Consider the following 22,852-nt stretch of genomic DNA (forward strand, 5'->3'; position numbering starts at 1 on the left):
CATGACCCAGTGATCCACCCACCTCGGCCTCCCAATGTGCTGGGATTACAGGTGTGAGCCATTGCTCCTGACAAATATGAATTTTTTAAGAAAACAGGCTGAGCACGGTGGCTTACGCCTCTAATCCCAGCACTTTGGGAGGCCGAGGCGGGTAGATCACGAGGTCAGGAGATCGAGACCATCCTGGCTAACACGGTGAAACCCCATCTCTACTAAAAAAAATAGAAAAAATTAGCCAGGTATGGTGGCGGGCACTTGTAGTCCCAGCTACTTGGGAGGCTGAGGCAGGAGAAGGGTGTGAACCCAGGAGGCGGAGCTTGCAGTGAGCCAAGATTGTGCCACCGCACTCCAGCCTGGGCGACAGAGCCAGACTCTATCTCAAAAAAAAAAAAAAAGGAAAACATGGAGAGGCAGGGAACTCTAGGTAGAGAAAATAGCATATAAAGACTTGTGGAAATAAGACAGTGCATGGTGGCCAGGCGCGGTGGCTCAAGCCTATAATCCCAGCACTTTGGATGCCCAGGCAGGTGGATCACAAGGTCAAGAGATCGAGACCATCCTGGCCAACATGGTGAAACCCTGTCTCTACTAAAAATACAAAAATTAGCCGGGCATGGTGGCATGCACCTGTAATCCCAGCTACTCAGGAGTCTGAGGCAGGAGAATCGTTTGAACATGGGAAGTGGAGGTTGTAGTGAGCTAAGATCTTGTCACCGCACTCTAGCCTGGCAACAGAGCAAGACTCCGGCTCAAAAAAAAAAAAAAAAAAAAAAGACAGTGCATGGTAAATCAGGAAAATTTAAGTAATTTAATGAGTCTGGAATGTAAGGTACAGATAGGATTTGTGGTGAAAATAAATTAGAGAAGTAAGGAGGCCTGATCCTGGTGAGTTATGTAGCATGCTAAGGAATCTGGAGTTCTTCCATGCTAAGGAATCTGGAGATCCTCTGAAGGCCTTTTAGGGAGGGGAATAACATGAGTCTATTTATGTTTTAGAAAGCTCAGTCTTTGGGCAGCGTGGGCAAAGGGACAAAATACACAGGGAAAAGGCTAGGAACAGAACGTCTTCCATGCTCCAGGCATTCAGGTGTAATTTTCACAATGTCTTTTCTCCTCTCCCTACCTGCTTGAGAATAAATGTAAGATATTTCAGTTCAAGGGTAACTATGATTACAGGAGAAAAAAAGAAGGCTTATTTCCTAGCTCTGACAAATATAAAGCAAGGGCACTGCTGTCGTCAGCTTATACCAAGCTAATGAAGTAAGCAGCTTAGTTCTCTGGATTACAGCTGTCAGAGGGAACGGAACTAGGTGATTTCCATTCTCAATTTGTGCCTGGGAAAAGCATCTTTACTGCTAAACTCGTCTGGAAACTGAGGAAAAGGAAAAAAGTTAGCAACTCAACTCCATATAACATGACTTCTACATTATTCTTAAGACCTGGTTACTAGCTAAGAATAGTCAGTAGCTAACCACTGGTAAAAACACCCCCCTTCACTGTCCTGTAGGGGTATAGTCATAATAACTTTGTGAACTGCTGATTTCACTTGGATCAGTCTTAGAAAATATGTCTATCTGTATATTTGCATTGGCTGCTGTTTTGAATTAGGGTGGCAGAGCGAAATTAAAGTCTGCCTTGAGCTCCTTAAATTTCCTATAAAAGTTGGTACATCTCAGCCAATTTCTCCAAAAGTTATTATGGAACATTCAGATAAAAAAAGGAATGTAGCTGGGTGCAGTGCATGTGCCTGTAGTCCCAGCTACTCAGTAGGATGAGGTTGGAGGATTTCTTGAGCCTAGGAGGTCAAGGGTGCAGTGAGCTGTGATCATGCTACTGCATTCTAGCCTGGGCAACATAGTGAGTCCCCATCTCGAAAAAACAAAAACAAAAAAAATGGGTCATGGTAAAATGAAGTCCTGATTGCTTATCAAGGGCTCCAAAGATATAATGTTCTTCAGTGGTGCCTTTGCTTCCAGTGGGAGGAGGGCAGAGGATGGGAGAAGAAAAAAAGGAGAGCATATTATTTCATCATCTCTTTGGGGTTCAACTATAGGATTGGCACCATGGGTGCTTCCCGGCCCTTGTAGTAACAACTCTGAATGGACCAGCAGCTGGGTCAGAAGCTGGACACCATCCCAGGCCAGGTAGGGAGGCGCGTGGAAGCAGACTCTAAGCAATATGCCCAAGGTCACCCAAGACTCACACTGAGCATCTCATTCCAGAGACCATGCTCTTAACCACTATCCGATTCTGCTGCATGTTTTGGGAGAAGGAATGAAACGTGCCTTTGCTGGTGAGGGCAGTGATTTCGGTTCTAGGCTAAGACTTTTCACACTCACTGAATAACAGTTGTGCAGAGTCCTCTGTTTTGACCTGACTGCTAGAGATGGCCCCATAGCTCAACACAGCGTTAAGTGTCAGGGGGTTATTGTCCCCCTTAAGGCTGAGTGGCCCAAGCCAGAGGAGTAAGGCAGGCACTGCCTTTTTGAGCTGTGTCCATGTCCCACCTTGTTGAGAAGGTGCAGAAGAGCTTCCCGCAGGCAGCTGTGCCTCACATAGAAGCTGATGATGGCCAGGTTGGTGCTATAGTTGTGCAGGTAGAAGAGGCATTCCTGGTAGTAGGTGTTGTTCATGACTTTCCCTTCAGGAATCACTGCCAGAGAAAGGCTCTGCGTCCGAAGGGTAGCTTCCAGTTCCCTCAGGGTGGCAAAGTAATCATCATCTTGCTGACAGCACAGGAGAGTGAGAGAGAAAAATGAAACTCAAAAAGTTCTCAGCAGGCACTGAAAATATTGCTTGCAAAGAATATTTAACAATGTGCACACCAACGTGGCACATGTATACATATGTAACAAACCTGCACGTTGTACACATGTACCCTAGAACTTAAAGTATAATAAAAAATTAAAAAATAAAGAAAGAAAGAATATTTAACAACGTGGAAAAATGTTCACAATGCAGTGTCACAGGTAGAACAGGCAGGATACACAATTCTACATATTATGATATGGTACAACCCCAGTTTCATTAAATAACATAACAGAAAATTCACCAGAATCTTAACACTAATCAGTCTGTGTATGGGATTATATGTCATATGTCATTTCTATCTTTTTAAAAATTGTTTCCTTTTTTTAAAAAAAATTGCATCTCTTACTTATCTAACCATATATGGTTACTTATCTAACTATATGTGATGGAAAAAAAAAATTTTAACCTGGTCAATGCTGAGCCAGGACTGACACTGTTAGCTGAATTTCCACTGATTCTTTTCCCAGGTCATTGCTATTCCTGGGCCTCTCTCCCTGAGCCAGGCACTCTTCCTGCTTGGCTCTTACCAAGGATACAATGGGCCTCACTGTGGACTCTAGGTACTCGACCACATCCTGCACCAGCCTTGAGCCATGATTCAGCTGATTGAGGTCAAATGGGGGCTTCAGACAGCGACTGAACTTCTCCCGTGCAGCAGTGAGGTTCCCGGCTTTGAGGCAGGCCATGCCCCAAGCATGCCATGCCCCGGTGGTATCAAGTCCAGTCTTTGTGGAGACCTGGGAGAAAAATTGCCCCTTTTAGTGAGTGGTAGCTACATCTGGGCCTAAATGTCCCAAGGACCTATTCTATTCCCAAGTTGCCAACCACCTCATCCCCACTATCTGCCATTACTTCTCTGCTGGCAAACTAGTCATGCCCCCAATTCTACCCCATGGGCAGGACAACTGAGAGACAGCAATACCTGTTTGCAAAGCTAAGCAAAAGCAACTTGCTACAGTGGGGTGGAAGTAAGCTTTGTCTTTGTCTCACCTCAACCCCCAGTTGGTAGTACTCGGCTTCCAAAAGCTGGTTCCTTAGCCTGGTTACTGCAGCTGGCTGCAAGATCTGATCCAAAGATGGCACGTGGCGATAGGCAGCAGCAACTAAAATATTCAGCACGTCTACCTTGCTGATGTAGCTACAAGGAGGAAAAGGGCAAGGCCATGAGGCTCCCTAGAGTCTTACTAGTAGCCGCTTAAAGGTTTCCTATTCCATTTTCTTTTTTTTGTTTGTTTGGAAACAGAGTCTCACTCTGTCACCCAGGCTGGAGTGCAGTGGTCCGATCTTGGCTCGCTGCAACCACCGCCTCCTGGGTTCAAACGATTCTTCTGTCTCAGCCTCTCCAGTATCTGGGATTACAGGCGCTTGGCACCTTGCCCAGCTAGTTTTTGTATTTTTTTAATAGAGACAGGGTTTCACCATGTTGGCCAGGCTGGTCTCGAACTCCTGACGTCAGGTGATCTGCTCACCTCGGCCTCCCAAAGTGCTGGGATTACAGGCCTACTCCATTTTCAATGTGAAAGTGATCATGAGAATTGAGAGTTGCATAGCATAGATGCCATGAGTGAAAGCTCTGGAGTCACACTGAGTTCTGGCTCTATTACTTAGTAGCTCTATGACCTGGGGCAAGTTAGTTAACCTTTCTCTGCCTTAATTTACTCATCTGTAAAATGGATATAGTCATGTGCCACATAATGATGTTTCAGTTAGCAATGAACTGCATATACAATGGTGGCCACATAGGATCAGGATATCATATTTTTACTATACTTTTTCTATATTTAGATACACAAATACCATAGTGTTACAATTGCCTACAGTATTCAGTACAGTAACATGTTGTACAGGTTTGTAGCCTAGGAACAATAGGTCATAACTTAGGTGGGTAGAAGGCTATACCCTCTGGGTTTGTGCAAGTGCACTCCATGGTGTTTGCACAATGATGAAATCACCTGACAATGCATTTCTCAGAACATATTCCTGTCGTTAAGCAACGCATGACTGTGACAGTGGAGTTTTAAGAATAAAATGAAATAACCCAAGTAAAAGGGCTTAGGATAATGTCTGGAACTTTTCTGGCATTCAATAAATGTTAGATATTAATGTTTGCAATGGGGATGCTCAGGGGTATTTGAGACAAGGCCTTTACACTGTATGTTGGGGGCTTACAAGTGACCCATCTGCTTTTTGGTCCTTTTGAACTCTCCTTCGTGAGTGAGAGAGCATAGATTCAGTATCAATGGCCTGTATTCCTGGTCAGTGCACAGGCCACATCACTACCATTCCCTGGAGATGCTGCTGGGTGGAGGCATCCTGGTCCTTCACTCTTATTCTAGACTTGACATCCTCACCCTGGGTTAAGGATGGGCCCTCATTATAGCCTAGTAGGGCTGCCTTCTGTGATCTCACCTGATGCTTGTAAAAACCTTATAAGGACAGAAAGCCCAGAGGGCTGGATTATACTGTCTAGTGCTGCTGAGACAAGCCTACACTCAAGGTTCCTGAATCTTGTCTCATAACTGCAGTAAAAACCTCTGTGGATCCTGACTTATCCACCAATTACCTAGAAAGGGATTCTGTACATCAGTGATTCTTAACAATGTAGGGATGGGGGAGAGGAAAGTATAGTGTATAAGAGCATCGGCACTCATAATATTTTTGCATATTTGGGAAATGAAAACATTTGTAGTAGGTGGTGAGTTTATTTTTATGTTTTTAGAGACTGGGTCTCACTACATAACCCAGGCTGGTCTCGAACTCCTGGCCTTGGGATCCTCTTCCCTCAGCCTCCTGAGTAGCTGGAATTACAGTCAAGAACGACTGCACCCAGCTGAGTTTTGTTTTTCAACCTATATTTATTTGTTTGTCTATCAGAAGGGGGTATGAGTTAAAAACATTAGAAAAACACTCTGAAAACCAAGAGTTTGTAAGTGATTTGCATGGCAACACATGTGAGCAATGAATCCACTCCCATCAGCAAATTGGTGCAAAGGGAAAGATTCTTAGAGTGGGCGTGTCTGAATGCAGGATCAGAGAAAAGGCTATTTAAATAGAAACCATTGCTGTAAACTGTCAAAGACGCGCAAGACACCTTGGGGTGGGTGAGAATCCTATTAAAGTGAGGACTTCCTTACTTTCTGCTGCCCTCAGCCTAAAAATGGATATTTCCTCCATCTGTATTACATTTTAAAGGAAATACAGGACTTGATGTGAAGTTTGTTTTCCTCCCAATCTAAATATCTTTTCCCTTTTTCATTTGCATTACTGATATTTGAGATATATTTGAATATATTTTTACTTTTGCCTTAAGTCTTTTTTCATGTTTCCTTTGTTTTCCACCTTTTGGTATGTGGAAAGGTTTCTGTTTTTTTCCTCCTTCTATCCTTTTCTCATAATTAGGTAGATTTTTTATTCTTTTCATGGTTATTTCAAAAATTTAACACATATCTGTTTCTTCATTTATCAACTTGAAAAATGATGTAGAATCTATTACCTCTTGATATAAATGAATCAGATTAGTTCCTTTTTACTTCTACTTTCTGTTTCACCTCCTCCTGCTTTTCTCAACCTTCTAGTTTTTGTTACTAAAAATAATAAAAATCACTAGCATTTTCGGAATACACAGTATATACCAGGCTTAGTTCTTCACCATTTACATGGATGATCTCATTTTATCCTCATAACAGCCCCATGAGATCAGTATTACCACCCCATTTTATAGAGGAGGAGACTGAGGCCTAGAGGGGTTAACAGAGCTAGGAAGTTGTGAAGCTGGGATTTGCTGTGCTCCATGCTGGCTGCTGAGTTTGCAGGCAAGTATTCCAAGCAAATGTCTGAGGGAGGCAATGATACTGCAATGAAAATTATGCTCCCTTCTCCCAAATCTGGTTAGGACTGAGTGCTGGGAACACACAATCTGAGTCACACATCTGAGTGGATAAGCAGGGAATTAGGAGTCACTGCCAGGTTAATGGATGGAGTCAAAACTGGTTGTATAGGAACCTGAGGGAGGTCTAATCATACCTTTTCCATACACACTTCTACTTTATGATCCTGGTTCCTACCTGGGACACAGGAATAGACCAATTCGCAGAGTGCTTTTTAAAATCTATTATCCAGAATTCACAGTTTGAATTTGGTCAGGATTGGAGCAGAGTTTTGTTCAAGGCTAATCACTGGACGTTCAAGGAGGACACATTTTCTTTAAAAGCCAGAAAGTCCCACAGAGACTAAAGGTGCTTCCCTACATTGACTTTAATGACAAATCAACTAACGAAAGTCTTTACTCTCTTTCTGACTGGTATAGCTAGAGTAAACTCTGCTTTGAGGATCTGCTCCGAAAAAGAAAAGGACACAGGGTGTCAGGTAGGATGGGGAAGAACACTTAAGATCTGGCAACACCATTTCGTCAACATTACAGATATGAAAAATCTTTCAGCATGTCTTGTCAGAGAGGATGGTGAGATAAAAAAATCATAGTGGCGTCAGAAAAAGAAGGTGGCTAGAAATTGCTCCTGTGTAAAAGAATAGAGACCCATTGCCCTCTACCTGTCACAAAGAGCCAAGTCTTGGCTCTGGCCGGCTTTGACAAACATCATCTTGGCGCTGAACAGCAGCTGCTTCATGATGTCCGTGAGCAGCCCGGCATCCACCTCTGGGTTGGTGAGGCCCTTGGAGAGCCTGCAGCAGTGCTCAATCAGCTGGTGACCACAGGCAATGCTGTCCCTGTGCAGATTCAGGATGGCAATGCACAAGGAGGCGCTGGGGGCCTGGCCGGGGTGGAAGAAGGGAGAACACACGGTGAGTCCAGGAGCCAGAGCATTCTCCAAAGGTAGCTGGGTGGCAGAAATTACCCTTCCCCTTTCAAAAGGCTGAAAGACCCTGGAACAAGGAACCATATTCCACAAGAAAGCAGAAGTGGAACTAAACAAATTTCAGATGTTCTAAGTAGCACTGCCAAAGCTCTGGCTTTTAAGTTATGTCATTTTACTGGGAAGAAGGGCACTGTGTCCACCTCTTACCTACTTCTTTATTTTTTTGAAACAGGGTCTCACTCTGTTGCCCAGGCTGGAGTGCAGTGGTGCGATCTCAGCTCACTGCAACCTCTGCCTCCCAGGCTCAAGCAATCCTTCCACCTCAGCCTACCAAGTAGTGGGGACCACAGCTTTGTGCCACCACACCCAGCTAATTTTTGTATTTTTTTTTGTAGAGACAGGGATTTCACCATGTTGCCCAAGCTGGTCTCAAACTCCTGGGCTCAAGCGAGTCACCCACCTCAGACTCTCAAAGTGCTGGGATTACAGGTGGGCACCACTGCGCCCAGCCTTGTTACCTACTTCTTGACAATGTCCATAGGTCCCCTCCTTTTTCTGGTCCACTAGTGCAAGTCCTTATTGCTGACTTGGACAACAATGGTCAGCTCGCTTGTCTGACCCCCTAGAGGAGTTTTTGCTTTAAGCCATGGACACACTGCTGCTAAATTAATATTCCTAAAGCACACTTGGAAACCTTTCATAGGCCGTTGATACATATCAAGCAGATAGTCCTTACTGCAGAACGCAAGGCCCTATACATAAATAATCCTTTTCAAGCCTTTTATGAGCTCTCTATTAATCCTATTGACTCTATGGTCCCTTCAAATTAAACAGCTTCCACTTCTCCAATCATGCCCTGCAATTTTAGACACGGTGTCTTTGCTCAGATGTTTTAATTTTGTATTCTTTGTCCTTCCCCATCCCCACTTTCCTCACAACCCCCAGCTTTCTGCTTGTCACACTCCTACCATTCTTCCAAAGCTCATCTTAAATGCTACCTCTTCCACGAAGCCTTTCCTGGTCTCTCCTTGTGCAATTCCCAAGATGTTCATTATTTTCTGCCTTAACAGATTTACTGGTTTAGCTCCCATATTATTGCACTATAAACAAGTAAAGGCCAGGTGTGTTCACCTACCTCTGTATTTCTTGTCATACTGCTACACATCATAAAGAAACTTAAGTGACCATTGCATTTTATTGCTATTACCTGCTCATAGTAAAATTCACTCCGCACCAGCTCATTTTCTTCCTCTTTGAGATCCAAGATCCATTCCACCTCATCTGCTTTGGGGACTCTCACCACAAAGGAGTATGGAGGGCTTTCACTCTTTGAGCTGTCTAGAGCTGAGAAGAGAAATGCCATTCACGTGTCATTCACTGGCTGGCAGTTCAGTCTAACCCAGTCCACTGAGCTGGCATGAGTTGCAGGTAGACACTTGCCTGCTATCTCAGGGCCCCTTTCTCTCTCCTTGGTTCCTTTTGTTTGCTTTAGGATACCCCACTAAGCACCTCAAACCATCTTCCCCAGGCGTAGACCTGGGGTGAGTGTTACAGTATTTGTCACGTAACCTTCTTGCTTCACACAAGAAACCTTAAAAGGGGCGTGTTTCTCAAATAGATGGCTGAGCCACTGGATACTCTAAAAACTAATCTGTTGTGGACGGATACAGGCCACACTGTTAACAGGGATTACCTAGGGGTAAGGAGGGAGCATGGGGAGGTAGGATGGTAAAGGGAAACTTAAGAAAAACTAAAATAAAATCACCTACTAAAAGTTAAGAACCAAATTATTTGGTTGCTGGCCTTCTCAATGCTGGAAGCTAATGGGCCAGTGTAATAGGTTAATATGATGAACTTCAGAGGAAACCGGCTGATACAAATGCCAAGAATTTGCTTTGGCAAACAAGTTGGATGGAGTGCATAAGTTGGACAAGTATATCAGTTACAGCTGATATGCTGAAGATAGAGTCAACTTAAGTACACAAATGAAGAGTCACAGAGAACGGGATTTGGCCTTACCTTCTGGTTTTCCTGAAGGCTCCTCTGGTACACTGAAAACAGAGAAAGAAAAATTATTAAATAAATGCCTGAGTCACTTCTTTGTTTTGAGCTTAGTAGACAGCATCAACCTACAGTGTCTCCCTGGTACAATGGAGGGCTCTTTGAGGGTAGAATTGTTGAATGAAAGAGTCCCCCATCAATACTAACTGCCCATTTCAAATCTCAGCAGTATGGTGTGTGGGTAATTCCTCCCGGAGGGAGGGAGGCAGTGGTATGCTAGGGTCACGGAAACTGTAGAGTAAGTATCGTATGTCTTCCTTCCTATGAGATCAGTAATCACTATGGTAAATAATGACCAAAAATGTTCATATCAGGACAAACACAATAATGCTATGGAGGAGAATATAAAATCTATTTAAGTTTGTAAATAAAACATGCAGAATTCAAAGTAACTGGTTTTGGATGGTTGCTTTGGCCCATATTCCTAGATGCTCTAGGAGTCTTAAGTTCATGCTTCTTTGCTACTAGAAGTAGTGGAAACAATTCAGCAACACTGAGCCAACAAACAAAGTCTTGATCTGTCTCGCCAGAGGTATGAGCAGTTTCTGAAAGTTGTTACCAGGTGAACTCTGTGTAGGCAAGTATGGAGGCTCTTCTAATTACGGATTACAAGCAAGAATGACTACCTAGATCAGAGTTGATATAAGCGATGCCCAACCATTCAGCAGGTGTGAACACGTCCATTTGAGTCCAGCTGAGGCCAGTTGAAGCAAGAGAGGCTGGAAAATAGGTGAGTTGGTGAACTAAGCTCAATGGCCTCTGTCTGGGGAAGGGCTAAGGAATCAACGTCCTGATTTGAGAGAGAACATCATGTAAGAGCCTTGAACACCTCTTCCTCTCACCCTACTTTCTCTCTTAGTGGTTTCTCTGACCAAGGTCAGTGTACAAACACTTCAGTGTAGAGTTAATGGCATTTCAGTGTGAATGTTAAACATTTCTGGATTTGAAATGCTCTCCATAATGAGACTTCTAGGAGTGTAGGGACCTGGGGAAGGGTGCAGTGGTCAGTAATAGCAACAGCTCTGCTGTAGGACACTCACTCTTTGTTGCAGTAACTATAGCACTGATCACACACACGAGCAGGGTTCTCTCTGCAGCCTTCAACCACCATTTTCTTAGTGGAGCAGGAGCTGCACACTAGTCGGCCACAGCGGCGACAATGATGACGCCTGTTAAACTGAGGAATGCCATCAGGAAGAGAAGAAAGAGGGAGGAGAGAAGGGGAGATTGCTGTCAATCCATTTATACATGGTATTAACTACCAGTGGCTTACTTATTAAGAACACCAAGTGCTTGGGTCTCTATTGGAAAAGGACACACCAGTCCTTGCCCTCAAAAATCAAACATTTAAAAATATCTGTCAGCTGATGGGCAAAGGTGCCAAGTCATGGAGTTTTGCAATAGCTCCTGACAAGTTCTACTTGTGTATGGAGGCAACATGTGGAGAAACAAGAAAAAGTAGTGGAGAAGAAGTCACTTTCTGAGCCAGTGCCGATCACATTTCTACCTGGTATTGATGACAATGATTAAAAAGTATCCCTTTCAAAATGCCTTTATTTATTTGTTTTCCCCAAGGTTATTTTAGCAGGTGCCATTTGTAACACATGATAAACATGAAGCAAGACTTTTAGGCTGGGCGCAGTGGTTCACGCCTGTAATCCCAGCAGTTTGGGAGGCAGAGGTGAGCGGATCACCTGAGGTCAGGAGTTCGAAACCAGCCTCACCAACATGGTGAAACCCCATCTCTGCTAAAAATACAAAAATTAGCCAGGTGTGTTGGGAGCCTGTACTCTCAGCTACTCGGGAGGCTGAGGCAGCAGAATCGCTTGAACCCAGGAAGCAGAGGTTGCAGTGAGCAGACATCGCACCACTGCACTTCAGCATGGGTGACAGAGCAAGACTCTGTCTCAAAAAAAAAAAAAAAAAAGACTAAAAATATAAACAGTTAGGTATAATTTAATTTTACACACAAATTCTTAATTTGTATCAGTCAACTCAGAATTTCTTATCAGTCTTCTCCAAATTATATACCTTCTCTATACATCCATATTCTGATGTGTGTAATACAGTAATAATATTATCAAGCTCATCAGGTTATTATAAAATTTAAGAGAGATAACTTAAGCAAAGCACTTAGTATCATGCCTGGGACATATGCAGTAGGCAGTCAATAAAGGCCAACTGTTGTCATTATTAGAATTTAAAGATTAGAAACTCTTTCTATAATCTACCCTAGAAGTAAGTAAACCTTCTACATGGTGGTTTCAAAGCTAGAGAGCAGCTTGTCATGCAAAACTCCTTTCAGTGGCTTGTCATATGTCTCAACAAGCCACAACCAATTGTCCTCCTTGAAGATTTGTAAGTTTAAATAAGGAAAATATCTGACTTTGCTTTCCTAATATCTTTTTTAAAAAAAAAAATCTTAATTTTTATTTTAGGTTCAGGGGTACATGTGCAAGTTTGTTATACAGGTAAACTCATGACTCAGGGGTTTAGTGTACAGATTATTTTGTCACCTGGGTACTAAGCATGGTACCTAGCAGTTTTTCTTCCCTGAAATTCTCCCTCCTTCCACCCTCCTCTCTCTCAAGTACACTCCGTGTCTGTTGTTCCCCTTTTTCTGTCCATGTGTTCTCAGTATTTAGCTCCCACTTAAAATTGAGAACATGTGGTATTTGGTTTTCCATTCCTGTGTTAGTTTGCTAAGGATAATGACCTCTGGTTCCATCCACATTCCTGCAAAAGACATGATCTTGTTCTTTTTTATGGCCGCATAGTATTCCATGGTGTATATGTACCACTCTTCTTAATCCATTCAACAGTGGATGGGCATCAAAGTGACTTTAAAGTACTGCTTCATTTCATTCTAATAGAAATATTACATCTGTTTTATAGATGAGGAGGAAACAGACGCAGAGCAATTACATTACCATCGTTTTCATCAGCATTGAGCTGATGTGGCATACTGGGCAGGTACTGCGTTAAGTATGGTGACATGTATTATCATATTTAATCCTAACAGTTCCATGAGCCTAAGAATATATCATCCTTAGTTTACAAGTAGGCACATGAGACCAAAATAGTGTATAGTCACACTGTCATTAAGAGGCAGAGCCAAGATTAGAACCCAGGCCCTCTGTCTCCTGAGTCAGTGCATATAACCACTGCTAGGTCACCAGTCTTACTGTCAAAGACATGGGAGCCGGAAACAAGATCCACTGACACCTGGTGACTCCTCGTGCCTCTTTTTTATTATCTCATGACAATGGCAAAGATTTTAGAATTTACGGCTATTTGAGGGTGTCTTCTACCTGTCTGAGTCCAGAAAATACATTCTGGTGAGGTCAAAAATAAACCCAAAGTCTTAGATTTGGCAGTTCTGAAAATATCGATATTCTCTCGGGGATAGGCGGTGACTGTAAACTCAGGCTCATGAATTAGAATTCTCCTTTACCTTCTCCTGAGGGTGACAGTGGAGACTGATGCTGCTTACCATGGTGAAGTGCTCCCTGCAGCAGACCATGCAGATACTCTCAGTCTCATCCGGTACCCACTGGTGCCTGGCAGGTGGTGTCGCTGGAGGCACAAATTCCTGTGGGGGCTGGGTTGGTGGGAAACTCCTTTCCCTTAGAATAGGGGAATGTACACTGGAGATACCTGGGAGGCAGAGCCAGAGGTCAGAGTAAAAGGTAATCAATATACCAGCTTACAGATGAAGAGGGAATGATAGAATTTCACCATTTTATAAATCCTTATTGAAAGAACAGATCCAGTTAATGATCATCAGTGGCTGTTTGTGTCACAAAAGAGAGACAACTGAACATTGTGTGCCTCCTGATGGATGTGTACACCACCTGCTATCAAGTATACTTACTAAAAAATATTAAGCCTGAATCAAGTCCAGCTTCTAGAACTAACTACAAGTGTCCTGGAAATTCTGGGGATAAAGACGCAGATTGCCACAGGAAGGCAATCAGCAAAATCCAGCAGGTGGGAAGCTCCGGGGGACAAATGACTAGTCTCCTCCACAAATAAAAAAGAGGTAGGGGGGATAAACAAGAAAAGACACAGGGAAACTATTGATTAAAGGCGCTTTAAAAGGCCGGTGCAGTGGCTCATGCCAGTAATCCCAGCACTTTGGGAGGCTGAGGCAGGAGAATCACTTGAGGCCAGGAGTTCAAAACCAGCCTGGGCAACATAGCAAGACTCCATCTATACAAAAGAAAAAAATGCAAAAGTTAGCCAGACATGGTGGTGTGTGCATGTAGTCCCAGCTACTAGGGAGGCTGAGGTGGGAGGACTGCTTGAGCCCAGGAGTTCAAGGTTATAGTGAGCCATGATCATACTACTGCACTCTGGCCTGGATGACAGAGGGAGACATTCTTAAAAAAGAAAAAGAAAAAAAGATTTAAGAGCTATTTCACCAAATGGCATGCCATGTATGGACATTATTTAGATCTTGAGTCTGGAAAAACCAACTATAAAAAAATCTTGATGAGACAGCTGGAGAAATTTGAATACTGACTTGATATTTGAGAATAATAAGGAATTATTATGAATTTGTTTCTAGATGTGATAATGGTATTATGGCTTTGTTTCATGAAAGTCCTTACCTTTCAGAGATTTATACTGAAATATTTATAAATGAAATGATATGATATCTGGGATTTGCAAATTTTCCATAATAAAAAGCTCATATAGGCTAGGTGCAGATTATGCCTGTAATCCCAGCACTTTGGGAGGCCAAGGGGGGAGGATCATTTGAGTTCAAGAGTTCGAGACCAGCCTAGGCAACAAAGCAAGATCCTGTCTCTACAAAAAATAAAATAATTAACCAGGCAATGGTGGTGTGTGCCTGTAGTCCTAGCTACTTGGGAAGCTGGGGCAGGAGGAATTGACCTGCAGTGAGCTCTGATGGCACCACTGCACTCTAGCCCGGGGAACACAGTGAGATCCTGTCTCCAAAAAAAAAAAAAAGGCTCACACACACACACACACACACACACACACACACAAACACACACACAGACACACACACACCCCAAAGCTGCTCAGGCTGCCATTTATACAGATGCATGAAGCTGCTCATATACTTGCAAGGCTGAGCCCTCCCCTCAGCTCAGCTGGTTACCATGAAGCATGGCTAATTCTCAAAGTATGGCCAGAAAATGCCACAGTCTGCTTTATGATATGTAAAGAGATTTCTTATCATTTAGCAGAGCAACATTGGCTGGTCACAGAAAAAGAGAGCTGTAAAACATAGTGACTCTTAGTAGCATTCAGAAGAGACCTTAGAATCCTGCTCCTTTGACCATTTGGCAAAACAAAACACTTGGCTGAGCTTCTTTTGAGAGTAGGCCATTGTGTGGGGGCTGGAGACCAGGGGACTGGAGGGGTGGTGAAAAGGGTGACCAAGACATGGCTGAGGGCTTCAAGGTGCTTGTGCTTGGTGTGTGACAGTATGAACTTGAGGGCTAAGTATAGTCAATCCTCATTAATACCAGATTGCATATTTGTGAAGTTGCTTATTAACATTTGTAACCTCAAAAACTATATTCATCTTGCTTTTGTGGTCATTTGCAAACACATGCGGTCATGAAAGTTTTGAGTCACCCAATACTCAACACACAGATTCTCAGCTGAGGTTGTTTCAACCTCTATACAACAGTGACCTGGCTGGGTGTGGTGGCTCATGCCTATAATCCCAGCACTTTGGGAGGCCAAGGCAGGTGGATCACATGCGGTTCGAGATCAGTTTGGCCAACATGGTGAAACCCTATCTCTACTAAAAACACAAAAATTAGCTGGGTGTGGTGGCACACACCTTTAATCCCAGCTACTCGGGAGGCTGAGGCAGGAGAATTGGTTGAATCCAGGAGGTGGAGGTTGCAGTGAGCCGTGATTGTGCTACTGCACTCCACCCTGAGCGACAGAGCAAGACTCCATCTCAAAAAAAAAAACAGTGACCAGAAGATGGAGGTGGTAGTGGACAGTGCGGGGTAGTGCCAGAAGCTCAGTGCTGGGGCTAGTTGAATGGGATTTGAATCCCAATTCTGGGACCTGTTAGTGGGGGTGGCCTCAGGCAAGTCACTTAACACTTCTGAACCTCCTTTGCAGAAAAAAGGAAATAGAATAGAATCGTCTAGGATGAGTTGTTTTTAGGATTTAAGATTACCATCTATGTGAGATACATGTACATATTTCCCTTAGGAACAAGAGTTCTGGATTTGCTAGAGACTTTATGGACATACTGCCACAAATAACAATAGTTGACTGTATGTTGAATCTTTTGAGATATATATAAATCTGGAATGAACCAAGATAGATAATTAATAATGTTGTAACTGGCAGTGAAAAAAAGAAGCAAAAAAAAAAAAAAAATTCTGAAGGACAGAATAAGGCAAGACTAAACTGAAAAATTTTAGTGAATAATCAGAGCCAGTTCTTACCAGGAGGAGCAGCAGGAGAGAACTCTGCTGATGGTGATCTAGGGAGGGTCTCGGGATCTGCAGCCTGGTGGACAATTTCTTGGAGGTGAATCACAGAATCTGTAGAGAGGGAAAATGCTCACAAAATATGGTTCTACCATATGTATCTTGATTCACCACCCTAGGCATTTAGAACAAAGCTCTGTTGGCTTCTCTGATTGTCATTCCATGTCTCTACTAGGTATTAAGAGAATGGAGGAGGTACCTCTAAGCCCATAGCACACGTTTCTTAAATGCCTCGAAAAACAAACCACAATTTAGGCAGATAAGCTAATGAAATGGACACTAGGATTCTACAAAATAAATTAAAAAAGTGTCCAGAGGAAAGTGGAAGACGTTGAAATGATGCCCCTGGAGGGTAGGGAATACGAAAAAAGAGCTGGCCGGGAACATCAGTCCGTACTCATTTCAGTTTCTTCAATGTAGAAGAGGCTGAGTCAGCTCACATACAAGTGATATTTGATGTGATCCTGGGAATAAGGCATACTCTCAATACCAAATGATGGCAATGAAGAGCCCGCTATCTCAAGGCCAGACAGAGACCATTTCCAGCATATTTTGCTTTCCAAACCTTTATGTTATTATGCATGCAGTGGTTATCTACCACCTTTTAATTCTGGTCACTATTCTACTTCCTCCAAGACCAAGATCTCTCCTACATAATAAAGAGATAGCTCTCCTGAAGTGTATTCATTCACTCTAGATCAACCCAAAATATTAAAAGGGGAGCAAATTAAAACTAAGAACGCAGCATGGCATTTCTTCCTCCATGTAGAATCCCCTTCTAGGATGCCAGCAGTTACCTGATCGTTTCTCCCTCTGAGGGTATGGAAAGTCCAGGGCTTTCTCTGCATATCTGGAAAGCAGTGAGTCCACCTCGTCCATAGTGAAGCCAATCTCCTGTCCAACCAGCAGCTGCTGCAGAGTCTGCACAGCCACAGTGGCCCAGTCCACCTTCATGTTCATAAGCAGCTGCTCCAGCATGAGCAGGGGGTTAGAGGACAAGTGGGAATAGCTGGCCCGGTGCTGCTCAGGCAGGGTCAGCAGAATCTGTTTGTGGGGTAGATCCATAGAGTAAAGAAAATAGTACACAAATTTCAGAAAAAACTCAAGATTCTCACTGGGAAGGGGAAGGGTACATGAGAACAAAAGGCGCATAGCCAGCTACTGAAACAGACTCGCAGTCTTTTAGGAAGGCTGAGCTCCCCACTGAATTCTGCAGATGGTAATTGAGAAGTACTCCAAGTACCTTCACCAGATGAGGGGTTAGTAAACTTTTTCTATAAAGGATCAGAGAGTAAGTATTTTAGGCTTCATGGTCCATAATGTCTGTCTCAAACATTCAGCTCTGCACATGTACCTTGAAAGCAGCCATAGGTAAAATGATAGTTGCACGTGTGCTCCATTAACATTTGCTTTACAAATGCAGGCTGGGGACTGTATTTGGCCCACAGGTAGTAGCCTGCTCACCCCTGGCCTGGACCCTCCAGGTATGATTGAGATCTCCCTGACCCTTAATGCCACCATTCTGTTTATTTGAGGCTTTACTCAGAATGAGAAATACAAGGTGGTGTCAGTGGTCTAATGAAACCTGGCACCTCCTATCTCCTACAGGTAAACGATGAATCTAAGTTCTCCTTAGAAGTCACAATCACTAGGCTTGAAATATGTTCACTGACCCTGTTCACTGCCAGTTTTCAAGGGTTCCCCTATTCAGCTACAGCGCATTGGGTATATCTTCTTAAGGAACATGTTATGTAGTTTAACTCTTAGTAAGTGGGTCAGTGGTTATATTTATGGCTCTCCTAGCACTCGTTCTATTTGTGGGGTAGTATATAGGACTGCCAGGCAGAATAATTAGAAAAATGCCAGAGGGCCCTAACTCTCTTCAAACTCTGCTTCACTGGATTACTTTTTCTAGCTGGCGGTTTCTTCTATTAATGTCTCCAAGGTTATACATCAAAGATAAGAACTTATCTCATCTAATTACGTAGACAACTAACCCTCTTCCACTAGCACAGACAAGTTTATCAAGCAGTCGTTTTAAATCCTCACATCAGAAGCCCTTTGGAAGATGTCCAGTCCCTATCCCAAGACCAGTTTTACTCGATCTGGGGTAGAGGTGAATAACCTGGTATATATTTTTTTTTTAAGTCCAGGTGATTCTAATATATTGTCAGAACTGAGAAGCATTGGTATAGCAGATGCCATGGAAACCATAAAGGCAACTTAAGAGGACCAGGTAGAATTCACTATGGAGGCAGGACAGGAAGAGAATGACAAGTCCTAGGAGACTCAACTAGGATACAGTGGGCTACTAGGGTAAAGATTTCATACAGCACAGGCCAGGGATGGCAGGTGCCTGGCAAAAGAGCCATTGAAAAGGCAAGTTTGGAAGAAGAGCTAGGCTTGCAGCCTCTCCCTCATGTATGCCTTCCCAACACCTCCTTTTCCTCCTTACCTTGGATCCCACATACAGCGCCTGGATTTCACGGTGTCGGACAGCAGTCAGTTGTCCATAGAAGTGGGTGGTGAGGTAGTTGGCCAAGAAGTGAGAAGTGGCCAAGCTAGTGTGCTGGTCGAGGGATTGCTCTGTCACTTCAAGGCACATGGTGGGGTCAGGGATTCTTCGCAGAAGCTATTGTCAAAGAGTAGAGGAGGAAGGTGAGGCCTGCAGAAGAGCTCTTAGACCAGCTTTGTTTTGTTTGAGAATAGAATATTTAGGTTTACTCATTTTGGACTAACCCTTTCTCTATACTCATTTTTTTTTTTTTTTTTTTTTTTTGAGACAGAGTCTTGCTGTTGCCCAGGCTGGAGTGCAGTGGCGCGATCTCGGCTCACTGCAGGCTCCGCCCCCCGGGGTTCACGCCATTCTCCTGCCTCAGCCTCCCGAGTAGCTGGGAGTACAGGTGCCCGCCACCTTGTCCGGCTAATTTTTTGTATTTTTAGTAGAGACGGGGTTTCACTGTGTTAGCCAGGATGGTCTTGATCTCCTGACCTCATGATCCGCCGGCCTTGGCCTCTCAAAATGCTGGGATTACAGGCGTGAGCCACCGCGCCTGGCCTCATTTTTTTTTTTTTTTTTTTTAGCCACCTCTGTAGTTTCCCAAATGCCATGGCTTTGACAGGACCAGAATTCAGCAGAATTCTGGACCCAGCTGCCCCATCTGGCACCTAATGCAAGGCTAGGCCCCTTCTGCTCAAGATGACTATAACCAGCTCCTGAAAGATTTGAAGAGGCATAGCTGAGATTGCGTGGGATTCAACATGAAAATAAAGCCATCTGATTTGACTAACCTTCTTGTCCCACCCCAGAAGAAAAATTGAAAGAACTGGGGGCTTACTTGCAGAGCCTTGTCATGATCTCTTCTTTCTAGAAGGTGGAGAAGATGCTTTTGATGAAGGCTGATTAAATGTTCTCTTGGAATGGGGTACAGGCAGCCCCACTCTTCACACAGTTCATACTCCTGGAAGGAAACACACATGCCTTCAACCCCTTTACATGACTGCCTGATTCTTCTTTGCAGTCGTGAGTCTGCAAAGCCCCAGGAATGTTTATAAGTGCTGATGGGAACTTCACTATGATGAAAATGATTGAAGCAGGCTTACTGTTCATATCACTTTCCTCTTAGCAGTACCATAAAAAAAAGCTGATGACATGTGGCAACAGACACTTGGTGTCAACCCTGGGGAGATTCTAAGGAAGTGGGAAAGACTGAAAAGACTGTTTAAAGGACATAGCCACCCATGCTATAAGAATGGGTAGGCCCAATGTTGTCAGACTTTTAAGTTACAAAACCTTTTTAAAATCATAAAATTTCTGTATTTTAAAATTTTGGCAATAAAGTCAACATGAAAAAATAAAAATTCTGTAGACCAATACTACAAAGGCCAAATAAACATGTTGGTGGTTGGATTCTACCCATGTTCCCCCTCACTACCCCCCAACCCCAATTTGTGAACTGTGGATGAAGTTTGAGAGAATAGAACTCCTAGGGCTTTGTTCAAATATTCCCACATGGTGGTGTCTGGAATGTCCTCCCCACAACTCTGCCTAGGACTGCCTTCTTCAGGATGCTTCCTTGTTTCTCAGGCTATGTTAGGTGCCCTGCCTGTGCTTCCACAATCTGAGCTTACTTCTGTCATTTGTATATTATGTTGCAGTCACCTAAGGATGCATCTTACATCACCCTCTCTCCAAAATGTGAGCCACTCCAGGGCAAGGACAGCTTAATAATTTTTGTTTCACCACCATCTACCACAGTGATTGGAAAATAATAGGCATGCAATAAGTACTTCCTGAATGAACAAACATTTGAATGAGCATATACAGTCAGCTTCTTAAAAGGTAGACAAAATCCTACTTAGCACTCAGAAGTCTAATAAACACATGAACAGATATTAAAATTTATTAGTAATCATGTAAATTAAAACAACAATGAAATACCATCTTATTGCAAACAGTGAAAAGTTGGACAATATAAAAAGGTAACAAGGGGCCGGGCGCGGTAGCTCATGCCTGTAATCCCAGCACCTTGGGAGGCCAAGGTGGGTGGATCACTTGAGGTCAGGAGTTCAAAACCAGCCTGGCCAACATGGCAAAACACTGTCTCTATTAAAAATACAAAAAAATTAGCTGGGCGTGGTGGTGGGTGCCTGTAATCCAAGCTACTTGGGAGCCTGAGGCAGGAGAATCGTCTGAATCCAGGAGGCAGAGGTTACAGTGAGCCAAGATTGTGCCACTGCACTCCAGCCTGGGTGAAAGAGCAAGACTCCGTCTCAAAAATAATAATAAAAATGGCCGGGCGTGGTGGCTCACGCTTGTAATCCCAGCACTTTGGGAGGCCGAGGTGGGCGGATCACGAGGTCAGGAGATCGAGACCACGGTGAAACCCCGTCTCTACTAAAAATACAAAAAAATTAGCCGGGCGTGGTGGCGGGCGCCTGTAGTCCCAGCTACTCGGAGAGGTTGAGGCAGGAGAATGGCGTGAACCTGGGAAGGCGGAGCTTGCAGTGAGCTGAGATTGCGCCACTGCACTCCAGCCTGGGCAACAGAGCGAGACTCCGTCTCAAAAAAAACCAAAAAAAACACCAAAAAAAAAAACAACAACAAAAAAGTGAACATTGATATGCAGAAAGGCGCTTATACAGCCAGCTAAGGGGTTGCAACTCTGAAATGAGGATGAAGGGGAACACCACCCAGGAAAATGGTACCTGTGCTTCTAGAATCATGTTCATGACAGTTGATGGGTCCTCAACACAACAGCTCCTCAAGGTCTGCCAGTCACACCACACTGGGGGAGACTGCAAACCCAGAATCTAAGGAAAGACAGGAAAATCCATCAAACCACACTGCAGCTTCTCCCTCCATGAACAAGTCACTGGGCATGCCCACAGATGGGCCATCCCTAGATCTCTGCCCCAAAGTCAGGCTGTCAGAACTTGCCAGAAAAGAGAGCAAATTGGGCAAAGATTATTTAGAGAGCAGAGCGAACCTATCCAGGAAGAACAAGCAGGGAGTGAAGGCTGAATATGGAGGCCAGGACTGCGGCCTTTCACTAGTGAAGACAGTGCTCTCATGCTTCCCAGATTGTTCTGGGGTCACCTGTCCCATGCTCCTCTACCCCAAACTCCACCCAAGATATTCTTCTGGCTTGAATGCTCTGTGGGATCACCTTTCATACAACATTTTAGCTCTGCATGAAAACTGCCAAGGAAGAATAAAAAGAAACCTTTTTTCACCTGCCATTTTCACTGCCCCTGGTAGGGTTCCTGGACTCTGTCTGCTCCAAGGATATGTTGGAAAATTAGCGTCTATTTTATACTGTTATGTAGCCATGCTTCCTAAATTTGTCTCCCTAAGCCTCTTGAGCTTGAACATAACAAATACCCCACAATAACCTTTTACTTTTGAAATTGTCACCTTCATGCATCTTTTCAAAATAGCTCTTGAAATTTTGCTGAAATTTAAAACAAACTTTATAGAAGACATAATATACAAAAACATATACAAAGCTCAAAAAGACATGTGAAAAAGCCTTTTTGGACTGTAATACACCATTCCAATGTTAATTTTGTTATTTTTACCCTCACTTCATGCAAATGTATTTAAAATTATAGAAATAAGTAACACAGGAACCAGCTATGAGGCCTTCCTGCTGTTCACCTAAGAACTGAAGCCAGATGCAAAGCAAAACCCCGACCTATATTTTCTGTTTCTTAAAGTCCCCCATCATATGAGAATAGGTTGGGGTTGATCATAGAGTGAGAAGCCCGTTTCCTTTCTCTTGATGTGAGGGCCCATACCTTCTGATACACCTGCAGCTCCGCCAGCTTCCTCTGTAGCTCACACTTTAGTCCTTCTTGGACAGCCGTGTCTGAAATGCAGTAGGCCAGAATTTCCAGGCATGACTCCAGGGGCCACCTGTCCACAAACTGTAGGGCCAGCCGACTTCTCAGAGATGCATCCTTCACGGGAAACAGGTATTGCCAACCTTCTTTGTCTATAAGACAAAAAAGATGCTCAGAGGCAGCAAGCGTGGGACCAGAAGAGTTCAAGGGTCCAGGTTACTTCTTGAGAAAGGGCTTTCTTCAATTTTGTAAAAGAGGAGCTTGGAGGATCCTTAAGATGCATGTGATCTTAACTAGTTTTTACACTTGGAACCATTACATGACAAG

General features: G+C 43.6%; 1 protein-coding gene across 1 annotated transcript in view; it reads right to left on the reverse strand.

Moving 5' to 3' along the window:
- Nucleotides 1–22,852, reverse strand: part of ZFYVE26 (zinc finger FYVE-type containing 26) — a 69,557-nt gene that overhangs the window by 12,271 nt on the left and 34,434 nt on the right. The window contains exons 22-35 of the mRNA XM_003263599.3: nucleotides 22,481–22,677; nucleotides 21,389–21,493; nucleotides 19,519–19,641; nucleotides 18,636–18,812; nucleotides 16,978–17,224; nucleotides 16,136–16,234; nucleotides 13,180–13,343; nucleotides 10,727–10,863; nucleotides 9,645–9,676; nucleotides 8,833–8,969; nucleotides 7,360–7,580; nucleotides 3,802–3,949; nucleotides 3,339–3,548; nucleotides 2,508–2,726 (exon numbers count right to left, since the gene is read on the reverse strand). Of these exons, the coding sequence (XP_003263647.2) occupies nucleotides 2,508–2,726; nucleotides 3,339–3,548; nucleotides 3,802–3,949; nucleotides 7,360–7,580; nucleotides 8,833–8,969; nucleotides 9,645–9,676; nucleotides 10,727–10,863; nucleotides 13,180–13,343; nucleotides 16,136–16,234; nucleotides 16,978–17,224; nucleotides 18,636–18,812; nucleotides 19,519–19,641; nucleotides 21,389–21,493; nucleotides 22,481–22,677 (2,216 nt within the window). The remainder of the gene's footprint in view (nucleotides 1–2,507; nucleotides 2,727–3,338; nucleotides 3,549–3,801; nucleotides 3,950–7,359; nucleotides 7,581–8,832; nucleotides 8,970–9,644; nucleotides 9,677–10,726; nucleotides 10,864–13,179; nucleotides 13,344–16,135; nucleotides 16,235–16,977; nucleotides 17,225–18,635; nucleotides 18,813–19,518; nucleotides 19,642–21,388; nucleotides 21,494–22,480; nucleotides 22,678–22,852) is intronic.

The sequence above is a fragment of the Nomascus leucogenys genome, chromosome 1a (genome assembly GCF_006542625.1).
Source record: "Nomascus leucogenys isolate Asia chromosome 1a, Asia_NLE_v1, whole genome shotgun sequence".
NCBI classification, from domain to species: Eukaryota; Metazoa; Chordata; class Mammalia; order Primates; family Hylobatidae; genus Nomascus; species Nomascus leucogenys.